Genomic DNA, 25,751 nt, shown 5'->3' with positions numbered 1-25,751 from the left:
AAAAAAAAAAAAAAGAAATTACCAAGAATTATAGCCAGAATAGTTGTAGAAAATGAGACAGTCTAAGGCTAATGCCTTTAAAAAATGAAATCTGTTTATAATTACAAGAAGGAAGAGTATTGGGTAGCCTAGTGTGATTCATGCAGAGTGTGCTTTTGTGGGTTTGGCTATAAATTGAACCATATTATTGACACTGGTTCTTTTTTCCATGTTCTGTGGTATTGTGTGACTGTACTACACTTGATACATCTATTTTACTGTCAGTGGGAATTAGGAATACTTTCAGCTTAGGGGAAAAAAACAAAAAGAACCTCAGACTCCACCTCGTATCATGCTCAAAATCACTGGAAGCCTACCTTTTACATTATTAATAGCATCCCAAGGTAGAGGCTATGGATGATACTTCAAGAAGGAGTTAACTTTGTTTCGGCAGGTGGATAGCGTATGGCAGGTTTCCTTGACACGGACAAGGCTGTTCTCTTTCCAGTTTGTATCAGGTCCCTAGTGTTTACCAGAACTTCTCTTTGAGGGGCCCTGAACTCCAGGTTTTTCTTTCCCTAGAGCAGGGAAAATGCCAAAATCTTGTCTTAGTATTTTAGCTTTAGCAATTCTGTTTGGTTTTTAATATGCCAATGTCTTGAAGGGAAATTGTGCCTAGGACTTAGTTTGGGAGGTTATTTCTATAATCCACTTTTATCTGAGATCTCAGTACCTTAAGTTGTGGCTGCATAATAACCTTGAATTGTAATTTTTTTCTGCTCAACCCAAACTCCTACAGATTTTAAGCTTTTCACTTGGGCCTCTGCCTTGTGCCACAACTCAGCAAATGCTCTGATGAAAAATAGCTACAGGAAAATCCTTACAAAATCCTTTGGGATCCTGGACTTTGAGGCTGGACTGCCATTATTGCTTTCAAACAACTTTTTTTTTATTATTATTAAGTCTTTCGTACATAGATCATAAGTAGACTGTTCAGCTAATCTCAGTGAAAAGAATTTTTTTAAGTAAAATAGAATAATTATAAGAAGCTGAAAAGCTACAATTAAAAAGTTAAAAAATGTGAAGTTCATGTAACCTCTGATTTTTAATATACATTGCTATAAAATTTCTTGCCCAAACACGGCTCCTTGGGTGAAGCCTGCCTCGGCTCCAAGTGCTGTGAGTACTGTTCTCTCCTGTGGCAGCCTGGGTTTGGTCATCTCTTCTATTTTGTCTGTGTACATTTCTTCCTCCCAGTATATAGTGGAGTCCGTAACAGAGGCAGTCAACTCTTTGTGTTTCCCCACCTGCAACACTGGACACATGACGTTCACTCTCAGTAAATAAATGTTGAGCAAGTGAATTGTCCCTTAAAGTTAAGTGCAGGTTTTCTTTTAGTTTTTCGTTTTAGAGTGATGACTTTGTGCTTTGTGTAACACTGACTTGGGAAATAACAGGCAACAGCATTTTAGATCACAAAAGATACAAAGTAGCTAGCAGTTTGGTTGGGAAATCACAATATGCGTGACAGACGGCTGAACAATACAATACAAAATCATTGTGCTCTCAGAACTAGCATGTTCACAGCTCCAGGGGCGCTCCTAAAGTGTCCTGTGAAGGGACTCTCAGGTTCATGCAATGTGGTGGCCGTGTCTGGACCATGTAGGTGCTATAGGAATTACTGTTACTTGTAAATGCATTATTACATCTAAGTTTTCTATTCCTATCAGGTGACTTTGAGTGAAGGTCCTCATCATGTGGCCTTGTTTAAAGATAGTTCTCGGGAGTTTGATCTCACCAAAGAAGAAGATGTAAGTAGACTTCACCTAAGGTTTATATGTGTAACTTTATAACCTGCGTGAACTTTGCAAAAGACAATTAAATATTTGTGAACTAAAATTTTCTTAGTATTTTGTGGTTTCCATCAACAGCTTGCAGCATTAAGACATGAAATAGAACTCCGGATGAGGAAAAATGTGAAAGAGGGCTGTACTGTTAGTCCTGAGGTAAGGGTCGCAGTTAATTTCAACAGTGTTTTATGGAAATCAGTATTTATGGTTTCAAATAAATCACAATGTTGACATTGATGTTTAGATTGCAGCTGTTCTGAGATGCATAGATTTTTAAAAAATTCTAAATATACCATTTTATGGGTAATTTTCTAATAATTATTTTAGGATCTGAAAAAGAATACCTTTTTTTCTGAATAGCTTATCTGATTGGATGAGATATAGAATTTCAAAGTGTATGTTGCCAAAATAACTTTACCAAACTCCTTTCAAAAACTAACATTGTTTTTCTTCCTGAGTAGACCATATCCTTAAATGTAAAAGGCCCTGGGCTACAGAGAATGGTGCTTGTTGACTTGCCAGGTGTGATTAATGTAAGTGTATACCAAACATGTATCTTATTTTAATTGCTATTGTGGGAAACACTTTTAATGACATTTAAAATCTTTTTCTTCAAGACTGTGACATCAGGCATGGCTCCTGACACAAAGGAAACTATTTTCAGTATCAGCAAAGCTTATATGCAGAATCCTAACGCCATCATTCTATGTATTCAAGGTAAATACTATAAAAATATTTTCATTATACTGATCTACTTTCTTCTTTAGCAATCCAGGCTTTGCTCTTAATAATGCACATTCTGTAAACAGACAAAATAAATGCATTATTGCCTTCTTCTTACTCATTTTATTAGCAAATAGAATTGAAATTGGAAATATTTTGATAAATTTCACTGTAGGAATCATTTGTATTGGCTAGAATTTCTTTCTTTCTTTTTTTGTGAGACAGAGTCTCACTATGTCACCCTCAACAGAGTGCCATGGCGGCAATAGCTTACAGCATCCTTAAACTCTTTGGGCTTAAGGTATTCTCTTGCCTCAGCCTCCTTAGTAGCTGGGACTACAGGTGCCCACCACAATGCCCCACTATTTTTTGGTTGGAGTTGTCATTGTTTAGCAGACCCAGGCCGGTCTTGAACCTGCCAGGCTCGGTGTATGTGGCTGGCACCCTGCTCACTGTGCTACGGGCACCAAGCCTGGCTAGAATTTCTTTTCATAAATAAGGTAAATATATTAAGAAATATTTCTTGCTATAACATAAACCCAAGTGTTTAGCTTGTGCCAAGATTTTAAAATTCACTTTGCATTTTTAAAATCTACAGTGTTATTTTTTAATTTTTTTTCAGATGGATCTGTAGATGCCGAACGCAGTATTGTTACAGACTTAGTCAGTCAAATGGATCCTCATGGAAGAAGAACCATATTTGTTTTAACCAAAGTAGACCTAGCAGAGAAAAATGTAGCTAGTCCGAGCAGGGTGAGGGCAAGTTTCCTTGTATAAGCTCCAGCTATGATAGACATTGACTACTTAAATTAATTTCAGTAGTTATGTTTTAATAATACATTCTCAATATAGTAAAATTAAATGTATTTTTTACTCTTCTAGCAGTTAAATATATTTTAAGTGCTTTCGCACAGATTTACATATTTATACATGTATGTGTCCTTAAAGTATTTTGCTTTTAGATTGTATATTATGCTTTTTAAAGTTATGGAAGCCAGCATCTCACATTTATTTTTTCTACTTTTTAAAATAGATTCAGCAGATAATTGAAGGAAAACTCTTCCCAATGAAAGCTCTAGGTTATTTTGCTGTTGTAACTGGAAAAGGTATGCAAAGATACATTATTATAATTAATTTTTAGTTTGTGTTATTTTCACATAATAAAGGTAAATTTTCTTAGTGAAAATTTGGCCTCCGTCTTTTCCCAGGAAACAGCTCTGAAAGCATTGACGCCATTAAAGACTATGAAGAAGAATTTTTTCAAAATTCAAAACTTCTAAAGTAGGTGGCCTGTTAAAATAAACATTTTATAGTGAGAAAGTAGCTTAAACTTTTTATGTAGAAGTTCATGTTTTATAGGTGTGAGTTTGGCATCTAATTTCTACAATTTTTTCCAAATAGTGATCTGTATTTAATCAGCAGGAGCTCAAGCCACTCTTTGACAGTATTGGGAACAGTGTGTCTCATGATACAGTAGACACTGGCATAATAAACTGCCCTTTGGAAGGTGGGCACCGAAAGAAACACAGACAATAATATCATTTGACTTACAATGTAATTTTTAAAAATGAAAATTTCATCTTTATTTCACTTTCATTTTTAAATACGGGTACACATTTCTCTTACATATTAGGGAAAGTTGGAGTAGAGGGTGTCAAAGGAATAGTATCCTGATATAGTGACAGAAAATAAGATATTGACCAAAGGCCAAAAGGAAGAGGTAAAGGGCAGTTGATTACTATATACTAAAACTGTATGTAGAGAGTTTCTGGACGTAGGAAATTATGTTTGCTTCTAGATACAGTAAATCAAGATAGTTCTTGCAAACACAGTCTTGCTGTCATCTGTTGGGAGGGAACTGACAAGCACCTAGAACTGTGCTATCCAGTACAGTAATCACTAGTCCTATATGGTTATTAAAATTCAAACTGTCTGGCATTCAGTACAATTAAAAATCCTGTTCTTCAGTCACACTAGCCACACATATAAAAGGCTCAGTAACCCCATCTTGCTAATAGCTGCTATATAGGACAGCTCAGACATAGAACGTTTTCTTTATTACAAAGTTTTATTAGAAAGCATTGAGATAAAAAGGTATAACTAGCTACTCTCATTATAACAAGTGCATTCTCAGACTTAGTGATAGTGTTATTATCCTTTTTGTCGTTTTACTGTATTTTTGCTCTTGTTATATTTTTATAGGACAAGCATGCTAAAGGCACACCAAGTGACTACAAGAAATTTAAGCCTTGCTGTATCAGACTGCTTTTGGAAAATGGTACGCGAGTCGGTCGAACAACAGGCTGATAGTTTCAAAGGTAAGTTGGATTTTTAAAATAAGCAAATAAATTTTGGCATTTTAGTAGCCGGCAACCTTTATCATTTATCATGTCTGTATTCCTTTTATTTATTTATTTATTTATTTATTTATTTATTTATTTTTGTGCCAGAATGTTTATTTGCATTTATTTTTGTTCTCATTCTTATCCTACCTTTTATTCTGAAAATACTTTTTCCTTCATATCCAATTTTTCATGAGTTCCATCACTTCTCTTCTAAGTTTTAAAATTCTAATTCATGTTTTCCTCCCATGTCACATAATTTTACAACTACGAAAAAGTTCTTTTTGAAATGGATTGCAGTTTTTACATTTTTAAGTGTACCTCTAGTATGCTTTTATTGCATGTAAGCATGTTATTCTGCTCCTTGGTCTATTAGTATAACTTGTAAGCTAAAGTCATGGATTTGTTCTGGAGACTGAGAAGTCCAAGGTCCTGAGCTTATTCCTTTTATTTTAACAACTGCGTAGTAGTTCATTCACTGTTAGATATAATTATGTGGAAAATGAGAAAATGCAAATCATCACTTGTACAAGAACAGGATTTTTCCTTTGAGAGGAAAATTGCTAGTGTTTGGGGAAAGCTTAGTAAACTGTAGAGAACCTGGACTTCCCCCTTTTGCGGGAGAAGAGAGGAAATGTGTTGGGAAGCAGAGCGCCCTGGGCTTCTCTCAGACTGTCCTGTTTCCTGAATGTCTGCTCAATGACTTTGCTTTCATAGTTCTGTCTGACAAGACTGTATTCTCCTTCCCTTTTCTCATATGGAAATCTTACCTGTTTCTCCCACCTAGTCCCTGTAAATATATTATCTTTATTCCCGTTTTACAGAAAAGAAACCAGAGAACAGAGTAACTTACCCAAATAGTTTGCCAGTATCAGACAGTAGTAGATAATAGACCCAGGATTTGGATATTGGTGATACGACTGCAGAGTCTATCCTTTTAGCATCCATACTGAACTGCTTCAACTGTGTGTTTGTGGATTGAAAACAGAGAAACTAAAATCAAGGAGAATTGCTTACAGAGCTTGCAGTAGTGAAATTCTGAGATGTTGAGAGCCCAGAGTACAAAGGAGCCATAGGTGCACTCTGGGAAATTCAGTTAGTACTGTAGATATACAGTATAGCCTTTAACCACTACAACTGGAAGGAAAATCATCAAATTTGTACATTTCCTTCTCCTCAGCAACACGTTTTAACCTTGAAACTGAGTGGAAGAATAACTATCCTCGCCTGCGAGAACTTGACCGGGTAATATTTGGTTACCTCATGTATTTTGTAAATATCTTAATTTAATATTGTGTTCTAACGAAATGTATGTTGATGGGTGGAATCAGGTGAGGTAAATTACTTTGGTTTGGGCCATAACTACTAATTTAGAGCTAAAGGAATACATACCTAGAAGTAGTTGTCTCTTCTACAATAATTTAAATTATTCAGCACTATATTTAAACCAATGGATGGGAATTTTCCCCATTCTTGGTTACGCTGTAGTGCAAAAGAATTCCTGGCTCTTTCTCTTGCACAGCTGACTTACACCATTCTGCTGTTGCTATATGGAGTTCAGGAACATGCGTATACTCAGCTTTAAAAAAAAAATAACAATAATAATTATTTAAATTATTTATTAATAAAAGTAAAAACTGTTCAGGGTCTAGGTGCAATGCCTTTTTCCTATAATCGTAGCACTTTGGGAGGCTGAAGTGGGAGGATTACTTGAGACTAGCAAGGTGATAGTGATCTGTGATCTCACCACCGCACCCTATCTCTAAAAAATGAACAGTTAGAGATCATAAGATATCAAACCAAATGTTTGCAATATTAGTTCTGAGAAGATCAAGAATATTCTTTAGTGGTCTTATAGAATTAATATATGTAATCTAAATTTTTTTAAGTTTATATCAACTTTTCACCTTAAGCCTTAGAGAAATTTATTCTGATTTAGTGGGAACTAAATATTGTCTTTCCTTGATATTAAAATGACCATTGGTTATAAAACAGCATTAATTTACTGATTGACTAAATTAATATGTTTTGATGCTTTCACGTAACATTTGTTATGTGAAAATCTTACACGAACAGTATGAAAAACTGCACTCAGAATTGAGTAAATAGGGTAGACCTTTATGTCAGTTTCTTTGTTCTAGTCTGAATAATGGCGTTCCTAAAAAAGAAGAGCGTTTTTGCTAGTCATGCATATTGAAAGTCAAACTCAGTCTACTTAGCTGTCTGTGAAAATCATGACAGGGCAAATTTACTGTCTTACGAAACTCTTACTTATATTCATATTGCCTAGAATGAACTGTTTGAAAAGGCTAAAAATGAAATCCTCGATGAAGTAATCAGTCTGAGCCAGGTTACGCCGAAACATTGGTGAGTATTTGACTTTCAGCCCTTGCCTCACAGACTTTACTCCATGAGTAGGGTGAAATACTAAAACTTAGACTGAGGCTAAGGTGATTAACATGGTCTTAGCTCATCCCTCAAAGTACTTAGTAACTATGCAAGAACATGCAAGTATGTCTTTTTGCAAAGACTAACCCCTGTTGTAGTCTAACCAATTGAATTTCTGGACAGTGGTTTTCTCCATGTCCTTTTTCAGTCTTAAATCATGATTTCTATAAAATCTTTTGGGCAAAATTTTACTGAATTGTCCTTTTTATAAAGGACATTTTATAAAAAATGTTTAGCATCTGTCAGGACTGGTTGCTCCTGTTGGATTAATCATAGAGAACGAAACTATAGAGAAAATTGATACAGAAAAGGAAATCGGTATGTATTTTCAAGTTCTATTTCCTGAGTAAAAATAGTTCCTACTTCCTGTGACATGTGTTTATGTTGTATATAAATCACATTTTGAATTGAATCATATTTAATATTTTTTTAGGAAGCAAGTAAATGCATCCTTTTGAAAAATTCTCATACGAATCTCTTTTAAAGCAAACTACTTCCTTGAATTTATGTTTTATATAAATTTGGCCATTCTTAAATTTGTTGAAATGGGGCACTGTAACCAAACACATTTTGTTTAAGGCCCAATAACCAGTCTAAGCCTTAGTTTCCCCCTTTGTCAAAGAGAATTAAATAAATTCAATAGATTTCAACCTTCTGGGTTGGGGACGATCTAAAAACAAACAAACAAAAAAATCAAATAAGCACTAAGTACCACAAACTATCTGTGTGTAAGTAGCCTTGAAATTTTTTCAGTCATATTTTAATTAATAAATTCCTTGTACATTAATTATATTTCTAATAAACTCTATGGTATATTTAAGAATTTGTCATTCTTGTAGCAGAACTATTCTTACTGCCATTTATGATAAATATTTCTTCTATATACTCCGGTAAAGGTTATCAAAATTGAGCCTAGACAATATCTAGTCCTTAATCTTAAATTTGACATCACTAGCTTTGTCACCTCAGTATGCTTTCTGCCAAAGTGCTGAAGCCTCTTCTCTCTTTAAGTAGTCAAAATTTACCTATGTTTAATCTCTCTTTATCCGCAAAAAGAGATCTGACCTTGTCAGTACTTACTGATTGATTAGCTAAATGTTATATATACAACACTACTGATGTTTGTTACTTGTATTTTAAGCCAGTTTTATGGCTTTGTAGAGGTCATTTAGCTTTTGGACTTGCAGGGGACGTAAGGATTTTATAGATGTGTGTGTGTGTGTGTGTGTGTGTGTTATATGTGTGTGTAAGTGTATATATTTATGTGTTTACATAGATAAATCTCTCTTGAAATGACCTAGAAAGACAACCAATATTATTAATTCTGTGTGTCCCATAGAATGAATATAATACTAAATGTTGCTTTGCTAGGATACATGTGGTAATGTACATAAAAGATTTGTAGGGCGGCGCCTGTGGCTCAGTGAGTAGGGCGCCAGACCCATATACTGAGGGCGGTGGGTTCAAACCCAGCCCCGGCCAAACTGCAACAAAAAAAAGATTTGTAAAGTGTAACAATTAATAATGCTATTTATAAGAGGAAAAATGTGATCCCTTTGTAAATTTCTTACAACAAACAGAAAGGTTAGATTTGTTTGGGCAAAGCAATCGTGAAATCAAAATATTTCTTCACCAAAGTAAGCCTTGAAGACAAATCTAATTTATTTGAATGCCAGGTGTCTGAAAGGAATTGTAAAGGTACAAGAAAACAGGATTGCCAGATTGCCCATTGAAAAGGCAAGAGAAAACTAACACATCTGGCTGCCCAAGGTTTATTTCTGTGAGCTGCCAGATCACATGATTGTCGACAATCTTTTTATTGCCTTTTTTTTTTTAGACTTTGGAGCTTAATACAAACATACATCAGAATACCAGGTCCTCACCTTCACTGTTCATGCCATATTGAATTCAGCCACATTATACCCAAAGCACTTTATTTTTGTGTGATATAGTTGATGTTGTCTTACAAGGTTTTATTCATTTATTTATTTATTTATTTATTGTGGAGACTGAGTCTCACTTTATTGCCCTCAGGAGAGTGCCGTGGCATCCCAGAGCTCACAGCAACCTCCAACTCCTGGGCTTAAGCAATTCTCTTGCCTCAGCCTCCTGCGTAGCTGGACTACAGGCACCCACCACAACGCCCGGCTATTTTTTTGTTGCAGTTTGGCCGGGGCCAGGTTCGAACCCGCCACCTTCAGTATATGGGGCCAGTGCCCTACTCACTGAGCCACAGGCACCGCCCCTGTCTTACAAATTTTTATGGATATATTTTTGCTGCTAAATGCTGAATATGGTATTTTAGGACCATATTCATATTTTATGGTGCCCAGAATGTTCATAATTATTTTGTCACAGGACTGTTTGATTTGCATTTGGTGATCTGAAAGTAGTGTTATAAGCATTTTACGTCCTGCCATAATACTTTATTTATAAATATTCTATTGTTCTTTAGTTATATTTTAAGAACGTTATTGGGCATTTATATAGTGCATTATAGTGGGAAATAGGCTCTTTCATTTTTCAATATACCTGATTTTCAAGATTCAGTTAATGGACATTAAGCAGGAAATGTTGGTATATCATTAACATTATATGGCCATCAATGTAGACATATATTTTCTATAAGAATAGCTGGCTAGCTCATAGAATATTTTTATTTTCTAAAAAATCATACTATGATATGCATGCAATATCTGAAGAGAAGTAGTAAGTTTATTTTGAATTAGTTTAAAAGAATAAACAAAAAATAGGAAAACACAGTCAAGTACCCTAACTCAAGATTTGAGAAATCAAAGAAGATTTAGATATTATCTGACAATTAAAAGGTAAATAAGTGTTAGGTCAAGGCAGGGGCAGGAATGTTGCAAAGGCTAGGAGGTGAAAACAAGAAAGGGAATACAGATACCTGTGTCCTTAATACAGATGAGGGCTAGAGGCAGGAGATAAAACAGTAGTGTGACAAGATTATTAAGGTGCATAGACATGTTCAGAAGCTTAATATTTAGCCTGTGAGCAGTTGGGATCATTGATGGGGATTAGGTCAGATTTGCGTTTTAGAAAGATCTTTGTAATATGGAAAATGGAATGCGTGTGGATTAAACTATATGCAAGGAGGCAGTTGTTGCAGTGATGTAGGCAAGAGGTGATGGTGGTGTGAACTTGGAGAGGAGTGTAGGTAGAGAAGGAGAGGTGTGTGATATTTGAGAGATAGCCTAGAAGATAGAAGTAATAGGACTTAGTGATTAGATGTGTAGGTGTGAAGAAGAATCCATCAAGTAGTGAGTACATTTATAGCCAGTAGTTACATAGCTCAGAGTATATGGAAATGAAGATTTGTTTGATAAGGTGAACATATAAGACTCTTCAACTTGGTTTTGTTGGTTTATCCTTGGAATGGGTTACTGTTCAGCTATTGAAAAATGTGGAGTGCTGACGCGAAAACTATATACAGTATACTTTTATATTAAAACCTTTTATAAAACAGTGTGTATAATATACTGCACTCATAAATATATACACCAACACAAATACATGGGCATTATATTCTTTTAATGATAAATTAAGCTGTAAATAGTTTTTATCTCCTGAAAGGATAATTATGAGGGACTTCTTACTTTTTCTCTATGGGTTGAAGTTATATGGAGTAAATACTCTGCTTTAAAAAAAAATTTTATTTTGAAAACTATTTTTTAAATAAAATGAAGTGTAGATAAAGTTCCTAGAAATAAAGAAGGTAAAAAGACTACAATGTTAGTTGTATTTTGTGTATTTGTGGAAGTTATCCCTGGTTGATGGCAAACATAGAACATAGGCTGGGGAAATCGGTAGATAACTAGTAAAGGTTAGCAGGTGGTGTGACCAGATGGGGTAGTCTTACAGTACAGGGGTTTTTACGTGAGAATTGAGGAAGAACAGTCAGGAGAGAGACTAGCAAGGAGGACATAGCTTCCACTTCCTCATTCTGAATCATTCTGAAGCCCATTCAGTGAGTTAACAGCTTCTACTCAGCAGAATTTGAGAACAATCACAATTCTTAAGGGAGAGTCAGAAAAGGTTTGGAGATGAAAAGACTAGGAAGAGAGTGGGAATGTAAATGGTTTATTTGTCATGGAAGAAGGTACGGGAAGCACACTAAAACTGTGATGGAACAGTGGGAGTCGGACAGGGGACAGCAGCTTGGTGATGAAAAACCAGGAGAGGCCGGGCAAGGATAGATAGCCCCAGCCACCTCTGTGGGCTGGAAAGCAGCAGCCTCCTTGGAGAAAGTGACGTTAGGCTGGCCAGGATTTGGTAGTCTGGATTTTTGTTATGATTTCCTTGAAAGGGTGCCTAGCTATAGACTCTTGGCCCACAGACTCCTATGAAGAAATAGCATACCGGTTCTGAGGCAAGAGCAGAAGAAAGCCCCAGCAGCCGGAGGCTGGATCCCGTTGAACTTTTGGAAATTTTCTTGAGTTTGTGTTTAAAATGGTATCTGAATAGGAATCCCTGACAAGCTGCTTGTCTTCTGTCTTGCTCCTTAAATTCTCCCACTCTCTGTCAGTAACTCAGTGACTAAATTCTCTCTGTCCTCTGGGCCCCAGTGGTAAATCCTCTCTTTACCTGCTTTCTTTTTTCTGACTATAACTGAAAAACAACCTAGGTTTGCAAGGAGAATCTAGCAGCTAACTCATGGATTCGATAGGCTTCATTAACACACAATGTTTAAGAGGGCAAGGAGATCCTGAGTCTTCTCACCAGAGAGACTGCAGCTTGGCCTTGGACAGCAGAGATGTTGCTACCCTGAGCCGCCTCCTGAAGGTCTGAGGTTACTCTTAAGACCCACCCTGTGCCAAGGTTTTTGTTGTAGTATGTCTATTCCAGTGAAAATTATTTAGAGAGAAGTCAAATATTTGCTTGAGATTTTGGTATTTTTCTTAATTAAAATAGTTGTCTTTTTCTTATTTAGTGATCTGTGCTCTTATAAGAAGTCTCTTAAAGCAGAATTTTTATCATAATTATGCATATTTTATATTGTTATATTAATCATTAAATGTTGAAAAATGTTATCTGGGAGTACACCATAACATCTGTGTGCTTTGTGCTGTGGTATGATAAATTGTAAAAATGATACCAAGAAGTTTTCAGTCTTGGACTCCACAGTAAACACATTAAAAAGTACGTGTTAATACTAGACAAATAAGCACATGAAAAGATGCTCACATTTATCAGTCGTTTGAGAAATGCTAAGTAAAACTACAATAAGATACCACTAGAAACCTGCTAGAATGGCTAAAATTAAAAATGATGGAGCCCAGGAGTTGGAAGTTGCTGGAGTGACTCCACTGCACTCTACCAAGGGCGAAAAAGTGAGACTCTGTCTCTACAAAAAAAAAAAAAAATGATGGACTATGCCAAGTGTTGGTAAGGATGTAGAGCAGTGGTTCTCAACCTGTTGGTCGCGACCCACAGGAGCTGTATTAAAGGGTGGAGCCATTAGGAAGGTTGAGTACCACTGATGTAGAGGGTTTAGAACTCTCGTTCTCTTCTAGTGGGAATATAAAATGGCACATCTATTTTGGGAAGCAGTTTGGTAGTATCTTAAAAAATTAAACATATAATTACCGTACAATCCCCCTATTCTACTCTTCGATATTTTCCCAAGAGGAAGGAAAGCATATATCCATATACAAACTTAGATGTAAATGGTCATAGCAGCTTGTTGTAATAATCAACAACAGGATAATAGTCTGACTGTCCATCAACACCTGCACAGATAAACAAATGTATGCAATAGATAGAATACCATACAGCAATAAAAAGAAGTGGAATACCACGTGTTAATATACACAACAGCTGATGAATCTTAAAATCATTGTGCTGAGTGGAAGAAGATAGACAAAAAAGGGGGACATTCCATGTGGTTGCATTTATATACAATTCTAGAGAATGCAAACTAATTATAGTGACAGAAAGTAGATCCAGTGGTTATAACTTTCAGAGACGATGAATATGTTTGTTATTGTGATTACTGTAATCACAGATGTATGCACGTGTCAAAGCTTACTAAAACCTTAAATAAGTGCAGTTTAGTGTAAGTTCACACAGTATAAAAATTTACTGTAAGCTGTTTTTAAAAACTTAATGTTATATTTAGATTTGGTGTTCTTGATTTTTTTTTTTTTAATTTCAGGGAGGAAATCCTTCAGCAGTCTTTGTGGGAAAGAGTATCTACTCATGTGATTGAAAACATCTATCTTCCAGCTGCACAGACCATGAATTCAGGAACTTTTAATACTACTGTGGATATCAAGCTTAAACAGTGGACTGATAAACAGCTTCCTAATAAAGCAGTAGAGGTTAGGATATAATTTAATTAAATGGGTAAGAAGCATTATCTGAAGGGAGTAGGAGCTGTGAATTTTAGGTTTTATTCCCATCACAGCCACTATCTTTCTTTTTGGTCCTTATATGCCATTTATTCTTTGTTCCTCATGTCTGTGTTGGAACTAACCTTAATGTTGCTACCGACTACTATTGTTCTAATAATTTACTAATTGGTATATTTTGCACCGAGGCTATTGGTTCTTCTTGCAACGATAGCCTTTAACAAATCCAGCAAGCAACATTTGCTTGAATGTTACAAACTTTGAACAGCTTTTGCAAATAGAGATTCTATAAGGAAGATATTGAATGGATTAAACATTTCACTTACTGAAATGTTTACATTTACACAAATATGCTTTAAAAATCATTTCCTTAGTTAGGATTCTGACAGAAGATTATACCATATAAAAAACTACCTTAGAGGATCTATTTCTATCACCCAAGTCTTGGCTCTACCACTGAATAGCTGTGTAATCCTTGGACTAGTTGCTTAACCTTTCTGTTCCGCATCTGTAAAATAGGGATGGTAATGTTGCCTGCCTCACAGGGTTGTTGCAAGGGTCAGATAAGTTAACAGGTATAAAATACTTAGACAATACCTAGCCCAGAAGAGCTGCCCAGGAAATGTAGCTGCTGTTAGTATGTCTGTCATTTCATTTGGTCTTTCGTACACATTCCTCTATGACCACTGATTTTTCTAGCTATAAGTCAGTGTGTCTTTTTCTTCTTTATGAAGTTGCTCACGAAAGTGGGGCCAGTGTTAAAGTAATTTTGTTTTTCCGACCTGTCTTAGATATCAAGTATGAGTTTCTAATTTTTCAGGTGTGATTTCACTCCTTTCCAGTCTCAGTTTCTTTTACCTCTGTTCTCAGTTTTCTCCGTCTTCTCTTTCTGTGAGCTCTTGCAGCCTCCCTGCCAAAGCTGCATGTCACCGAGCCCTGGTCAACTCTTGACACATTTACTCCTAAAATAGTTGGGGAGCTGCTACTACCCCTTCACTAACTTGCCTTGCTATTGAAGTTAACATTTTTCTGAGCCCTGTCCCATGAGAAGACATTTTTATATCCTAAGATGCAAACAGCGGAAGCTGTCATAAAAATGGTGGTGATTGTGTCTACTGCAGTTTTTTACCTTCCATGCTGGGTGTGGTAGAAAGACATGGCGCTGGTGGGGGTCAGGATCCACGGGTGGATCTTAATGCCCACCCCACCATTTACTCTGTTCTCTCGGACAGCCACCTTTCTTTATGCCTTCATTTCTTATAAGGAAAGGCTAAATATAATAGACAACATTAAATAGCCCACTTAATTATAGGTAGATTTAGTTCTGAGTTATTTTTGGCACTGGTCTTCCTTTCCCCACTCTAGTAATTAGGAATTAGCTACAATACAAAGCTGAGTAATACTGTTCTGTGTTTGTAAATATTGATGCATTGCTTCATACTTTTGCTTAAAGATGTGAAGATAATTGAGTCATTAAGAAATTGTAAACTTTTTGCAGTGTGGAAGAAGCAGGCACGCTGAAAGCTGAAATGTCTTATAGGTTAAAATAAATAACCTAAATCCTGTGGCAGACTGAGGAAGCATATGTATCTAAGTGAGGCAGCTCCTTTTCACACCAGCAGGTGGTGTCTTGTAGGAATATAGGCATACCATTCCCTAGTTCAACAGAAGCTGGTAATAACAGAGTTTTATACGAAGTCTCTCAATTTTTAAATATTAGAAACTAATTTTCCAAATATAGAATGTTGGAAAACTTTGTGCATGTCTACCAAAATATGTCGGGAGGCTGAAACCGGGCCACCTACCACCAGTGTGAGACCTCCACACCATAGTTTATATTTGCCTTTTTGTTAATTGCATGTGTATTTTCTGATAAGCTGATTTGTATTTTCTGATAAACTGATTTTATCATAACTATTTGCCTTAAGTTTTTGTGTTACTTTCCATGTTACGTTTTAAATTAAGATGTATAGTTATAAATACAGCTTTTTTCTTTTAAATAATTCTAGGTTGCTTGGGAGACCCTACAAGAAGAATTTTCCCGCTTTATGACGGAACCCAAAGGGAAAGAGCATGATGATATATTTGATAAACTTAAAGAGGCCGTTAAGGAAGAAAGTATTAAACGCCACAAGTGGAATGACTTTGCAGAGGACAGCTTGGTATATGTCGTTTGTATATTAGGATGTCAGCCTCAAATTTTTATATAACTTCTCAAACTGACATTATTTCATGGGAAACTATTTTTGTATATTTTATATAAGTATTATCACATTCTGAATTTAACCCTGTCCAATCCAGTTTTTCCGCCACCCATATACTCTCTAGTTTCTATTCATTTTAGGCAGGAAAGGGGTTGGACTACTTGTAATTATCTTATAGTTTTAAAAGAGAAAAACATAAATATGAGCTCTTTTAGTGATTTTATTATCATTATTTATAACCCCTCACCCCAAAAATCATTATGTCAAACTTTGTCTTGCATAGGATCAGAAAGTCTTAAAATAATAAGGTAAAGAAGTAGATTTATGCCCCTTTAAATTTCTCTGCCCTTCTAAAGCCAACTTTTGCTATTTTTTATTCTTGGGTTTCATTTCAGAAAAAAGTCAAATTGTAATGAACAGACTTCCATAAACTTCTACAAATTGTCATCTATTAGCCATTTCATGGTCCTGTCTCTAGATAGCCGCTTCTAATTTTATCCTCTGTGGTAATGAAAGGAGCTAAATATATTGGTTTTCAGTGGATTTAAATCATAAAATGTTAGTCTTCTGGAATTATAACACTGTCATGTCTTGAACATTCACTGTTCCAGCAACTCTGCTAAATATTTTACAAGTATTGATTTGGTCCTTAAATAGTCCTGTTATTGTCATTGGCAGAGCTGTGATTCAAGCCCTGTTCTGTCTCACTACAACGCCTGGCTCCCGACCACCTGATAAATCTTTTGCTATGTAGAAAGTTCTTACAGCCATAATGAAATCTATTAAGCACCTGCTTTGCTCAGAGAGTTAAGAGAAGTACTGTTGAATTATAGGATTGAACAGTATTTTTAGGAAGGTACTTATCTGACTGTGGACTGGTTGTAATCATAATTTGTTTTGAAAAAATGCTTGTCTTCATGTTTAAATACCACATTTATTCTTGTTAAGATTGGTTTTCTGAGACAGGGGTGCCATTTTTATTCATTCACTCAAAAATTCAAAAATTATAAAATTTGGAGGCCAATTTTAATTGTAATAACATTTATGAGTACCTAGACCTTTTCAGCATCTACCCTACTACTTTTTTCTTTGCTGTTAGCAGTGAGATAATAGTTAATTTTTTTCTCCTCTCTTTTTTGAGAAGGCTAAAGACAGGTCACATGGCAAAAAGGAGAAGTGGAAATGACCTGAATTATAACCCATGAATTTTAGGGTTCTGTATGTTGCATTTTATTAGTTATTTATTAGTTAATGTACTGTTATTTTTTATATTTACTAAGATGTCAAATAAAATTACTAAATTGATAAGACATAAAAACAAACTAGCTTTTTCTTTATTTGTCATTTTAGAGGGTTATTCAGCACAATGCTTTGGAAGACCGGTCCATATCTGACAAGCAGCAGTGGGATGCAGCTATTTATTTCATGGAAGAGGCTCTTCAGGCTCGTCTCAAAGATAGTAAGTGTCCTTACCATCATGGTTGTTGACATGGGGTTATTGAGGGGTGAGGAATATTAAAAATTCTGAGTATTCTGAGTGGCTAAGAAATCACCCACATTTATGAAGGTTTGTAAAATATAATTAATATCAATTCAAAGTCTGTCAATACCATACATGAATATTATTTGTGGGATTTTTTTGGGTCAATTTCTTTGTAACTACTTAAAAATAATAAATAAATTGGACATGTGATATTTATATATACTCATTCTAAAAAGCTATAATTCAGAATATTTTTAGTGTGTTTGCTACTGTAGGAATTTTATAAGCAATTGTACTTTTTGTAGATTCTAAACACATATAATTAAATTTTTTTGTACATGTGTTATGTAATATTTTTCCTTTATTTTTTTCTTGAGACAGAGTCTCACTATGTCACCCTTGGTAGAGTGCTGTGGTGTCACAGCTCACAGCAACCTCAAACTCTTGGGCTTAAGTGATTATCTTGCCTCAGCCTCCCAAGTAACTAGGACTACAGGCACCTGCCACAATGCCTGGCTATTTTTAAAGACAGGGTCTCACTCTGGCTCAGTCTGATGTTGAACTCCTGAACTCAAGCAATCCATCGCCTCAGCCTCCCAGAGTGCTAGGATTATGGGCATGAGCTACCACACCCGTCCTTTTTCATTTTTTTCTTTCTTTATTTCAACTGACTCATATTGATACAGTACTTTGAAATAGTTGAGAAAGCAAGACTATTATTAGTTATAATTCATGTGTTTAGTAAGTGATAAGATTCTTGATAAATTAATTTATTTTTAATGTTTCTAGCTGAAAATGCAATTGAAAACATGATAGGTCCAGATTGGAAAAAGAGGTGGTTATACTGGAAGAATCGGACCCAAGAGCAGGTAAAAACAATAAATCTGTAGTCTCATGATGACATGACCTTGTTCATTTTAATCTGAGCATTAAAATTTAGAGCAATCTTCAGAATTTCAGATCTTTTTTATTAGCCTTTCTAAAATATAATCAATCTTTAGTAAAAAGAGTAAGCTACATAGGAAAGGTGTTTTTTTTTTTTTCTTTGCAGTTTTTGGCTGCAACTGGGTTTAAGCCCGCTGCCTCTGGCATACGGGGCTGCTGCCCTACCCCTTTGAGCCACAGGCACCACCTCATAGGAGAGTTTTTTTAAAAAGTGAAATGACTATATTATTAAAAGAGGAGATGAGAAACATGCCCCTTTTCTGGCTGATTATTCATTTCTGTTCTCTACTTGTTGTAAGAAAGATGAAATTTTTGAACAAAAAATGTTAACAATTTCATATGATGTACAATGTATGTGATTGGGGAAAAGATAGGTTTTTTTTAACCTTATTGCCTTTTTTTTAACCTTATCTTTGAATCTTTTCCTTGATTATTCAGATTATTTTCTTTGTTTCTGTGTTTCAAAATAGTATAAAATTCAGTATAAAGTATACTGAAGTATAAAGATTCAGACAAGAAATTGAATTGTAGAAATCCTACCCATAATAAACATTTAATGAGTACTTCAGAAGAACAAAATAGTAAAGTTAAATGTAAATAACTTGAAAAATGAGCTAATAGTAGGAAAATATATGAAGTCCTCGCCCCAGACCTCTACCTCTTTATATTTTTTCCTGTGGCTTCTTTTCCTATTTATTAGTCTCCTATCATTGGCTCTTTCATATTCATTCTTCTTAAATGAAAGATTCCAACTAGAATATAATATAGACTCTAGGTACGAAAATGAAATAATAACGGAGAAAAAGTTACTTTCTTATTTTCCTTGGTCCTTGAATTCATTACATTAGAGAAAGATGAAGAGATGGAAAAATCGAGAGAGGGAAGATAAAGAGAATGAAAAATTACCAAATGGCATATCACTGTTTATTTTGTATTTTTGTTTCCATTTTAAATACAGAGTTAATCAAATTAGAGTTTTCCACAGTTCTTATTTCTTAAGTTCAGTCAGGTATTCTCAACTTGTCTCTAAATAGTGACGAGACAGTCTTCTCTTTTTATTCTGTTGCGATTTTGCAGAAAATGAGTCATTAAGAGATGGAAGAGAAGCTGAGGAGGGGCATAGTCAGTGATCGGATCCCGCGTGTGTGCAGGGTGCACCAGTTGTTATCTCTGCTCTGCACATGGGCTCAGAGAGGGAGATCTGTCAGAAAAGGGTTTCTAGGGGATCCAGCAGAAGTTTCTGACTTTGATAAAGGAAGAGGCATTGATTAGGAAGAGCTGGTGTAAGGCAGATAAACTGAAAAGAAAAATGGTGTCTGGCCTTCAAGGCGTAGGGAAATTAGGCCTAAAGTCTAATCAATGATGGCAAAGCACCAGCACTAAATATGCTTTGGCTAAACACTCAGAAGTAAATGATTACTGGTTGTAAGTTATTTTTCTAAGGAATTTAAACCCATAGGGAAATCCCTTCAAGAGAAGCAAAGGAATTGGTTTTAATGTTAGTACAAAGTGTCCATTAGCCTAGAAGGGGAATCTAGAAACCTTTCAGATAAACATCTTCTCACATCAGGGTTCAAGGCGGTGCCTTAGAACAGGGGCCATAATTTGGCAAATAGAGGGGAGGGACATCAGAATTGCCTGGGGGGAGGTGTTTACATATATCCTTTTGGTTTTTCCTTCAAAAGATAGCCTCTAGTCAGACCTACTGAGTCAAGTTCTCCTTCTCTAATTTTTCTATCCCTCCCAGTTGAAAACTACTGTTCTAGACCCTCTATCTGAAGGTTACAGTCAAAAACCAATTCTAGAAGAGATTGAGAATATCCTCAGGTGTCATTGCAAGTTTAGGTGGCTGCATAACAATTTCTTCTAGTTTTGTGATGTGATTTAGCAAGAAAAGAAACAAGATTGTCCTGTATTAAAGGTGGAAAATCCATGCTCTGAAACTGTTTTGTGCTTGTATGTTTGTTTTTCCTTAGTTTTCTGTGAAAATCCCTCCCTTTGAAACATTCTCATCTTGTTTGAGATAAACTAACAGAGATCTCTGTCAGAGTAGAGGGGAGAGTAGTTCTCTTCTGAGGGCCAGCCAGGTGTGGTGCAAACGGTGCCTGGTGGCGAGTGGAAAGGGAGGAGTGAAAGCACAGCACGGGATGAGCTGGAGCACTGTTGACAGAGGTGACCTTCCTGCCTCCGAATAGCAGACGTTTAAGCAAACAGTGAACTCTCTGTTAATTTACATTTCCTCTAAATTGTCATGTTTTCAGAGTAATAATTGTTCCATTTATGAGCCAATTATTTGCGTTTTAATGTTATCCTTGTATAGATAGATACTCAGATTCCATAGCTGTGATAGGGTTTGTGACAAACTGCTCTTCCCCTAGGATAGTATAATAAGTGAATCTGAAGCTAGTTTCTTTTATTATATAATTTTGAATGAAGGGTTGAAAATGACAAGAGACATTTAATTTGACATAGTTTAAGAATTTTATTTGCAAATTTATAATTAAGGTATGTTTTCCTCCTGTAGTGAAAAGATTATGAACAGTTATTTAAAAGAAACTAGAAGTAAATGTAAGAATGATAAACACAGGAGCAGTCTAAAGTATAACTTTATAATGAATTGGGGAAGGGGAGAGGGGAGGGAGGGGAGGGGGGAGAAAGGGTGGAGGGAGGGTGATTGGTGGGATCACGCTTCTGGTTCATCTTATAAGGGTACATGTGAATCTTTCTAAATGTAGAATATAAATGTCTTAATAACTAAGAAAATGACATGACGGCTATGTTAACCAGTTTGATGAAAATATTTCAAAATGTATATAAAAACAGCACACTGTACCCCATGACAGTAGTATACAGCTATGATTTAATAAAAAAAATTTAAAAATCCAACTGCATTTTATATTTAATTTACTGGAAAAGAAGCATATGACCAGATTGACATTGTTATAGTAATGTAATTCTTAGTTGTAAGGCATATATAAAATGTAGAGCATTTTTTTCCATGAATTCAGAGTACTTTTTCCTAGCAAATTATATCCTAAGGTCAAGAAAGAAAGTACATAGTAAGGTTCCTGGAGCTTCAACTTAAAACATTTCAGCAAAAATAAAAACATAACAAATAAGACTAATTCCTGTCTCCCCCCACACCTTCCATAAAACACTTTGTTCTATATTCATAAGCCAGTTAAGCAGATTCACAAGCCAGGGTATCTTGTTTGTTGTGATTAAGATTGGGTCCCCTGTGATACCATAGTAGTATATTGAAATTGAGACTCTATTTTTACAAATGCCAAACTATGATCCATCTAAACACAGCCCTCTTTCACACATTTTAAAGAGTGTTCACAATGAAACCAAGAATGAATTGGAGAAGATGTTGAAGTGTAATGAAGAGCACCCAGCTTATCTGGCAAGTGATGAGATAACTACGGTCCGAAAGAACCTTGAATCTCGAGGAGTAGAAGTGGATCCAAGCTTGGTAACAAACATTGCTGAAAAGTGTGAACCTGCTTCCTTATGTTTGCTTTTTGCAGCAAAATGTTACTACTTCTAATGTGTCACTCAGATATGTAAGCGCTTAATTTGACTTTGGTCGTATGTACATTTGCTGACAATGAAAATTTAGTTATTTTGAATGTGTGAAAAGTAGAAATTTTATTCTTAGTATCACTTTTTAAAGGATAATACTTCAAGTTTTAAATGGGAAAATTGAGACTTAAATTTATTAAGTTCATCATATAATTTATTGGGTAAGTTCATCATATAATTCTTAGAACTAAGTCATGAAACCCACCCCATCACACTGTTTATGATTGTAAAATAGAATTTCTATTTAAATATAACTTACATATTTATACAGAGGGAACCAAAAAAATGTATATACATTTTAAGAAAGAGAAAAGCTTTATTTAAATTGTAATACTCAATGTATACCAATAACACTTGTTATATTGCATCTTGTATCTATTGTAATTTGTGGAAGTCAAGTGTCACTTGCACATTAACAATTTTAGGGCTCGGCGCCTGTGGCTCAATCGGCTAAGGCGCCAGCCACATACACCTAAAGTGGCGGGGTCAAAACCCCAGCCCCGACCCACCAAACAACAATGATGGCTGCAAGCAAAAAATGGCCAGCGCTGTGGCCGGCGCCTGTAGTCCCAGCTACTTGGGAGGCTGAGGGAGGAGACTTGCTTGAGCCCAGGAGTTGGAGGTTGCTGTGAGCTGTGATGCCATGGTATTCTACCCAGGGGGATAGCTTGAGGCTGTTTTCAAAAAAAAAAAAAAAACAAAACAAAGAAACATTGTCCTTTCTTACAATGTATGTACATTTTTTGGCACCCTCTATATATTTGTGTTTAACAGTCAAATACAACTCAATTAAATCTGAGCGAGTTTAGAAAACTAACTGTTAAGTTTTTAGTAAATTAGATTGACTATAATAATAGTGTTTGTTTAAAACACTGCTAATTTTTAAGGACATAAACTGGTAAGGAGTCAAAGTAGTAAATCTAATCTTTGTTTTAAGAAGTTGATTAAAAAGTAGATAGAAAGGGTTGTAGAATAGAAAACATTGCCATTTGAATTAACTCTTTTTATAAATAAATTTTGTATACAACTTGTCAGTGTGGTTGATCAACATGAAGAATGTAGAGTAACTTTGTTTTTGCTTTCTCTTCCCGTTTTAGATTAAGGATACGTGGCATCAAGTTTATAGAAGACATTTTTTAAAAACAGCTCTAAACCATTGTAACCTTTGTCGAAGGGGCTTTTATTACTACCAAAGGCATTTTGTAGATTCTGAGGTAAGGTTTCCAAAATTGAAGTGAAATGTTTTTGACATTTGTTGCTTACAGATGTTCAAAAGTAAACTTCTCCTTTAGCATTAAGTCCTATGACTATCTGGAGAAAAAAGTATGTATAATATATAAAGAATAACCTAACTCTTACCTTTTTAAAGATACTTACTACTTCATAGTAGCTACATCTTAACATGCCTATCATTCCCAGTACCTATAAGAATATGTGTGTATATAAATGGTTTATATATAAATGTTTTTAAAAAGTGAAATAGTCACTTGTAATTCCTTGACCTAGAAGTTATTTTAGTTATCATTTTTATGTATTTCTATTCAACTTTTTCTGTACATGGAGAGAGTATATTTATGTAAGTATATAACATAACCATCCATGTGCATAGTGGAAATAATACTTTAAAATAATTTTTTTGTACTTTTTTATAATGTATTATAATTTTTTTTTTAAAATCATAGCTGTATACATTAATGCAATCACAGGGTACAGTGTGGTGTTTTCATATACAATTCTAAATACTGTCATCAAACTGGTTAATGTAGCCTTCATATAATTATTTTTTATCACTGAATCTTTTTTTAAATCTTTAAAAGAACCGTATAAAAGTCTTGTAATACACTGTTATAAATTAATGTCACATTTTACAAAATAACCCCTAGGTGGCAGCAGACTGGTATATTTTGAGCATTTTCTTCCAAGCTAAAATACTTCTAAATATCCTTTTGAAAAGCTTTTTTAATTATCTTATTTAACCGATACTTCTAAAATAGTTTTATTTTCAGACGTTTAAAAGAAATTTGTATTTATATGCACCTATGTAAAAGTGTCAAATATTTTGCATCATTTTAATTGTTGACTCCCTCTATATAGAGACAGCTGCTTTTAAAAAATCCATTTATTTTCATATACAGTTCAAAGATGGCTTGAGTGTACACTCAAAGAGGTCAACCATAGGACATATTTAAGAGAAACATGGTTGTTAAACTGAAACCAAATATAAATTGGGGTTATATGCTCTGAATTTCTACTTATATATAATGTAATGAAATTCTCTCCTTCCCAACCCTGTTTGTTTTGTCTTTGGGATCAAAACAAAACTGTACAGAGGTGGAGGGCGAATAGAGCCCAAATCATGTAGAATTTCATGGATTTGGTAGCTTGTATCTATGATGAGAGTGTATGTAATAGGTAAATCTAAGTGTTTTTTATTAGAATATATGTTATGACTTCATAGCTTGTGTTCATAGTATGTGTTTATAATCATGCTTTTTATTTTAAAATTTGCCTCTTGATTAATATTTCAGTTGGAATGCAATGATGTGGTCTTGTTTTGGAGAATACAGCGCATGCTTTCTATCACGGCAAATACTTTAAGGCAGCAGCTTACAAATACTGAAGGTAAGCCATATAGGGACTGCTTTCTCATTCTGACATTAAAAAATAATAGTTGTGCAGACCTAGGCATTTGGGGTTTCAATGAGCTGTGATTGCACCACTGCACTCCAACCTGGACTACAGAGACTTGGTCTCTTAAAAAAATAATAATAATAGTAATAACGTCCATTTTTAATAGAAGGGTACCAGAATACTTCCCTAAAAGTCTACTTATTAGAAAAACTGAAAATTATAACTTGTCTTTAAAATATTAATGAGAATAGATGATAATTGTCAAAAATGGGAATAAAACATACCCGGAGTGTATTGCACAAAAAGTCTCAAAGCATCACTTAGGTTTTTGGGAACTCTGCACTTCCATGAAAGTGTCATGGCTTGAGAATAGAACATTCTCTGAGATTACGTATCAGTTTCTTGCTGATAAAAGGACAATAGAGATTCTCTGTGAGAAGTATGAGCCTAGCAAAGTATCTAACATGATGAGAAAAAATATAAACTTGCTCTTCGTATGTAGATTAATTTTATCATTTTGTGCGTTCATAAAAATCATACTGAGGTTTTTTCATTTGCTTTGAACAGTTAGGCGATTAGAGAAAAACGTTAAAGAGGTACTGGAAGATTTTGCTGAAGACAGTGAGAAGAAGGTTAAGTTGCTTACTGGTAAACGAGTTCAGCTGGCTGAAGACCTCAGTAAGTAGCTCTTCCTGCCTGTTCAGCTTTCCCCTTTCCATTTAATTGTTCATCCATTTAATCTCAAACTTACAGAAAAGTTATAAGTATCTTCAAGGAACTTTTTTTTCCTGTGGACTATTTGAGAGTAAGTTGCTGATCTGAAGTACTACCATGGCCAAGGACTTTAGTATGTATTTCCTAGAAACAAGGATTTTCTCCTAGCAACTACGATGCAAACACCAAAATCTTGATGTTAACCCTGATGCATTTCTATGTTTAATTCTTAGAACTAATGCTCATTGTTAATAGGATATCGTTGTTGCCAGGCCTTCTCAATGGAAAGAGCTAGGAACTAAATCTTGTGTGTGTGTTTGTGGGCAGATTCGTACACACACAGTGACATGTGAATTCCTTATCATATCTATGTGCATATATTGAAAACTGTGAGTTGATGCTGATGCTTCTGATTTTGATCCTATACTACAAGGTTTGTTCTCATCCTCTCCCTTTCTCATTTCTAAGTCCCTTTC

The 25,751-nt window shown here is 35.1% G+C and overlaps 1 protein-coding gene and 1 non-coding gene across 5 annotated transcripts in view; both read left to right on the top strand.

Moving 5' to 3' along the window:
* OPA1 (OPA1, mitochondrial dynamin like GTPase) overlaps positions 1-25,751 on the top strand; it is an 83,881-nt gene that overhangs the window by 33,295 nt on the left and 24,835 nt on the right. For all 4 annotated transcript variants that reach the window (XM_023514846.1, XM_023514845.1, XM_012806945.1 and 1 more), the window contains 18 exons: positions 1,710-1,790; positions 1,911-1,985; positions 2,291-2,362; positions 2,447-2,546; positions 3,175-3,305; positions 3,586-3,658; positions 3,761-3,833; positions 4,755-4,870; positions 6,075-6,139; positions 7,185-7,261; positions 13,518-13,683; positions 15,723-15,875; positions 17,268-17,376; positions 18,190-18,269; positions 21,680-21,820; positions 23,028-23,144; positions 24,459-24,552; positions 25,129-25,239. In XM_023514846.1, coding sequence (XP_023370614.1) covers positions 1,710-1,790; positions 1,911-1,985; positions 2,291-2,362; positions 2,447-2,546; positions 3,175-3,305; positions 3,586-3,658; positions 3,761-3,833; positions 4,755-4,870; positions 6,075-6,139; positions 7,185-7,261; positions 13,518-13,683; positions 15,723-15,875; positions 17,268-17,376; positions 18,190-18,269; positions 21,680-21,820; positions 23,028-23,144; positions 24,459-24,552; positions 25,129-25,239 — 1,834 coding nt within the window. The remainder of the gene's footprint in view (positions 1-1,709; positions 1,791-1,910; positions 1,986-2,290; positions 2,363-2,446; positions 2,547-3,174; positions 3,306-3,585; positions 3,659-3,760; positions 3,834-4,754; positions 4,871-6,074; positions 6,140-7,184; positions 7,262-13,517; positions 13,684-15,722; positions 15,876-17,267; positions 17,377-18,189; positions 18,270-21,679; positions 21,821-23,027; positions 23,145-24,458; positions 24,553-25,128; positions 25,240-25,751) is intronic.
* Positions 6,327-6,463, top strand: LOC111726311. Its single transcript, XR_002774120.1, has one exon. It is a non-coding gene; the product is annotated as a small nucleolar RNA SNORA46 (small nucleolar RNA).

Source organism: Otolemur garnettii, unplaced genomic scaffold, assembly GCF_000181295.1.
Source record: "Otolemur garnettii isolate 467f Iridium unplaced genomic scaffold, OtoGar3 scaffold00060, whole genome shotgun sequence".
NCBI classification, from domain to species: Eukaryota; Metazoa; Chordata; class Mammalia; order Primates; family Galagidae; genus Otolemur; species Otolemur garnettii.
Note: the sequence above shows the minus strand (reverse complement) of the source record. Positions and strands in the feature narration are given on the sequence as shown.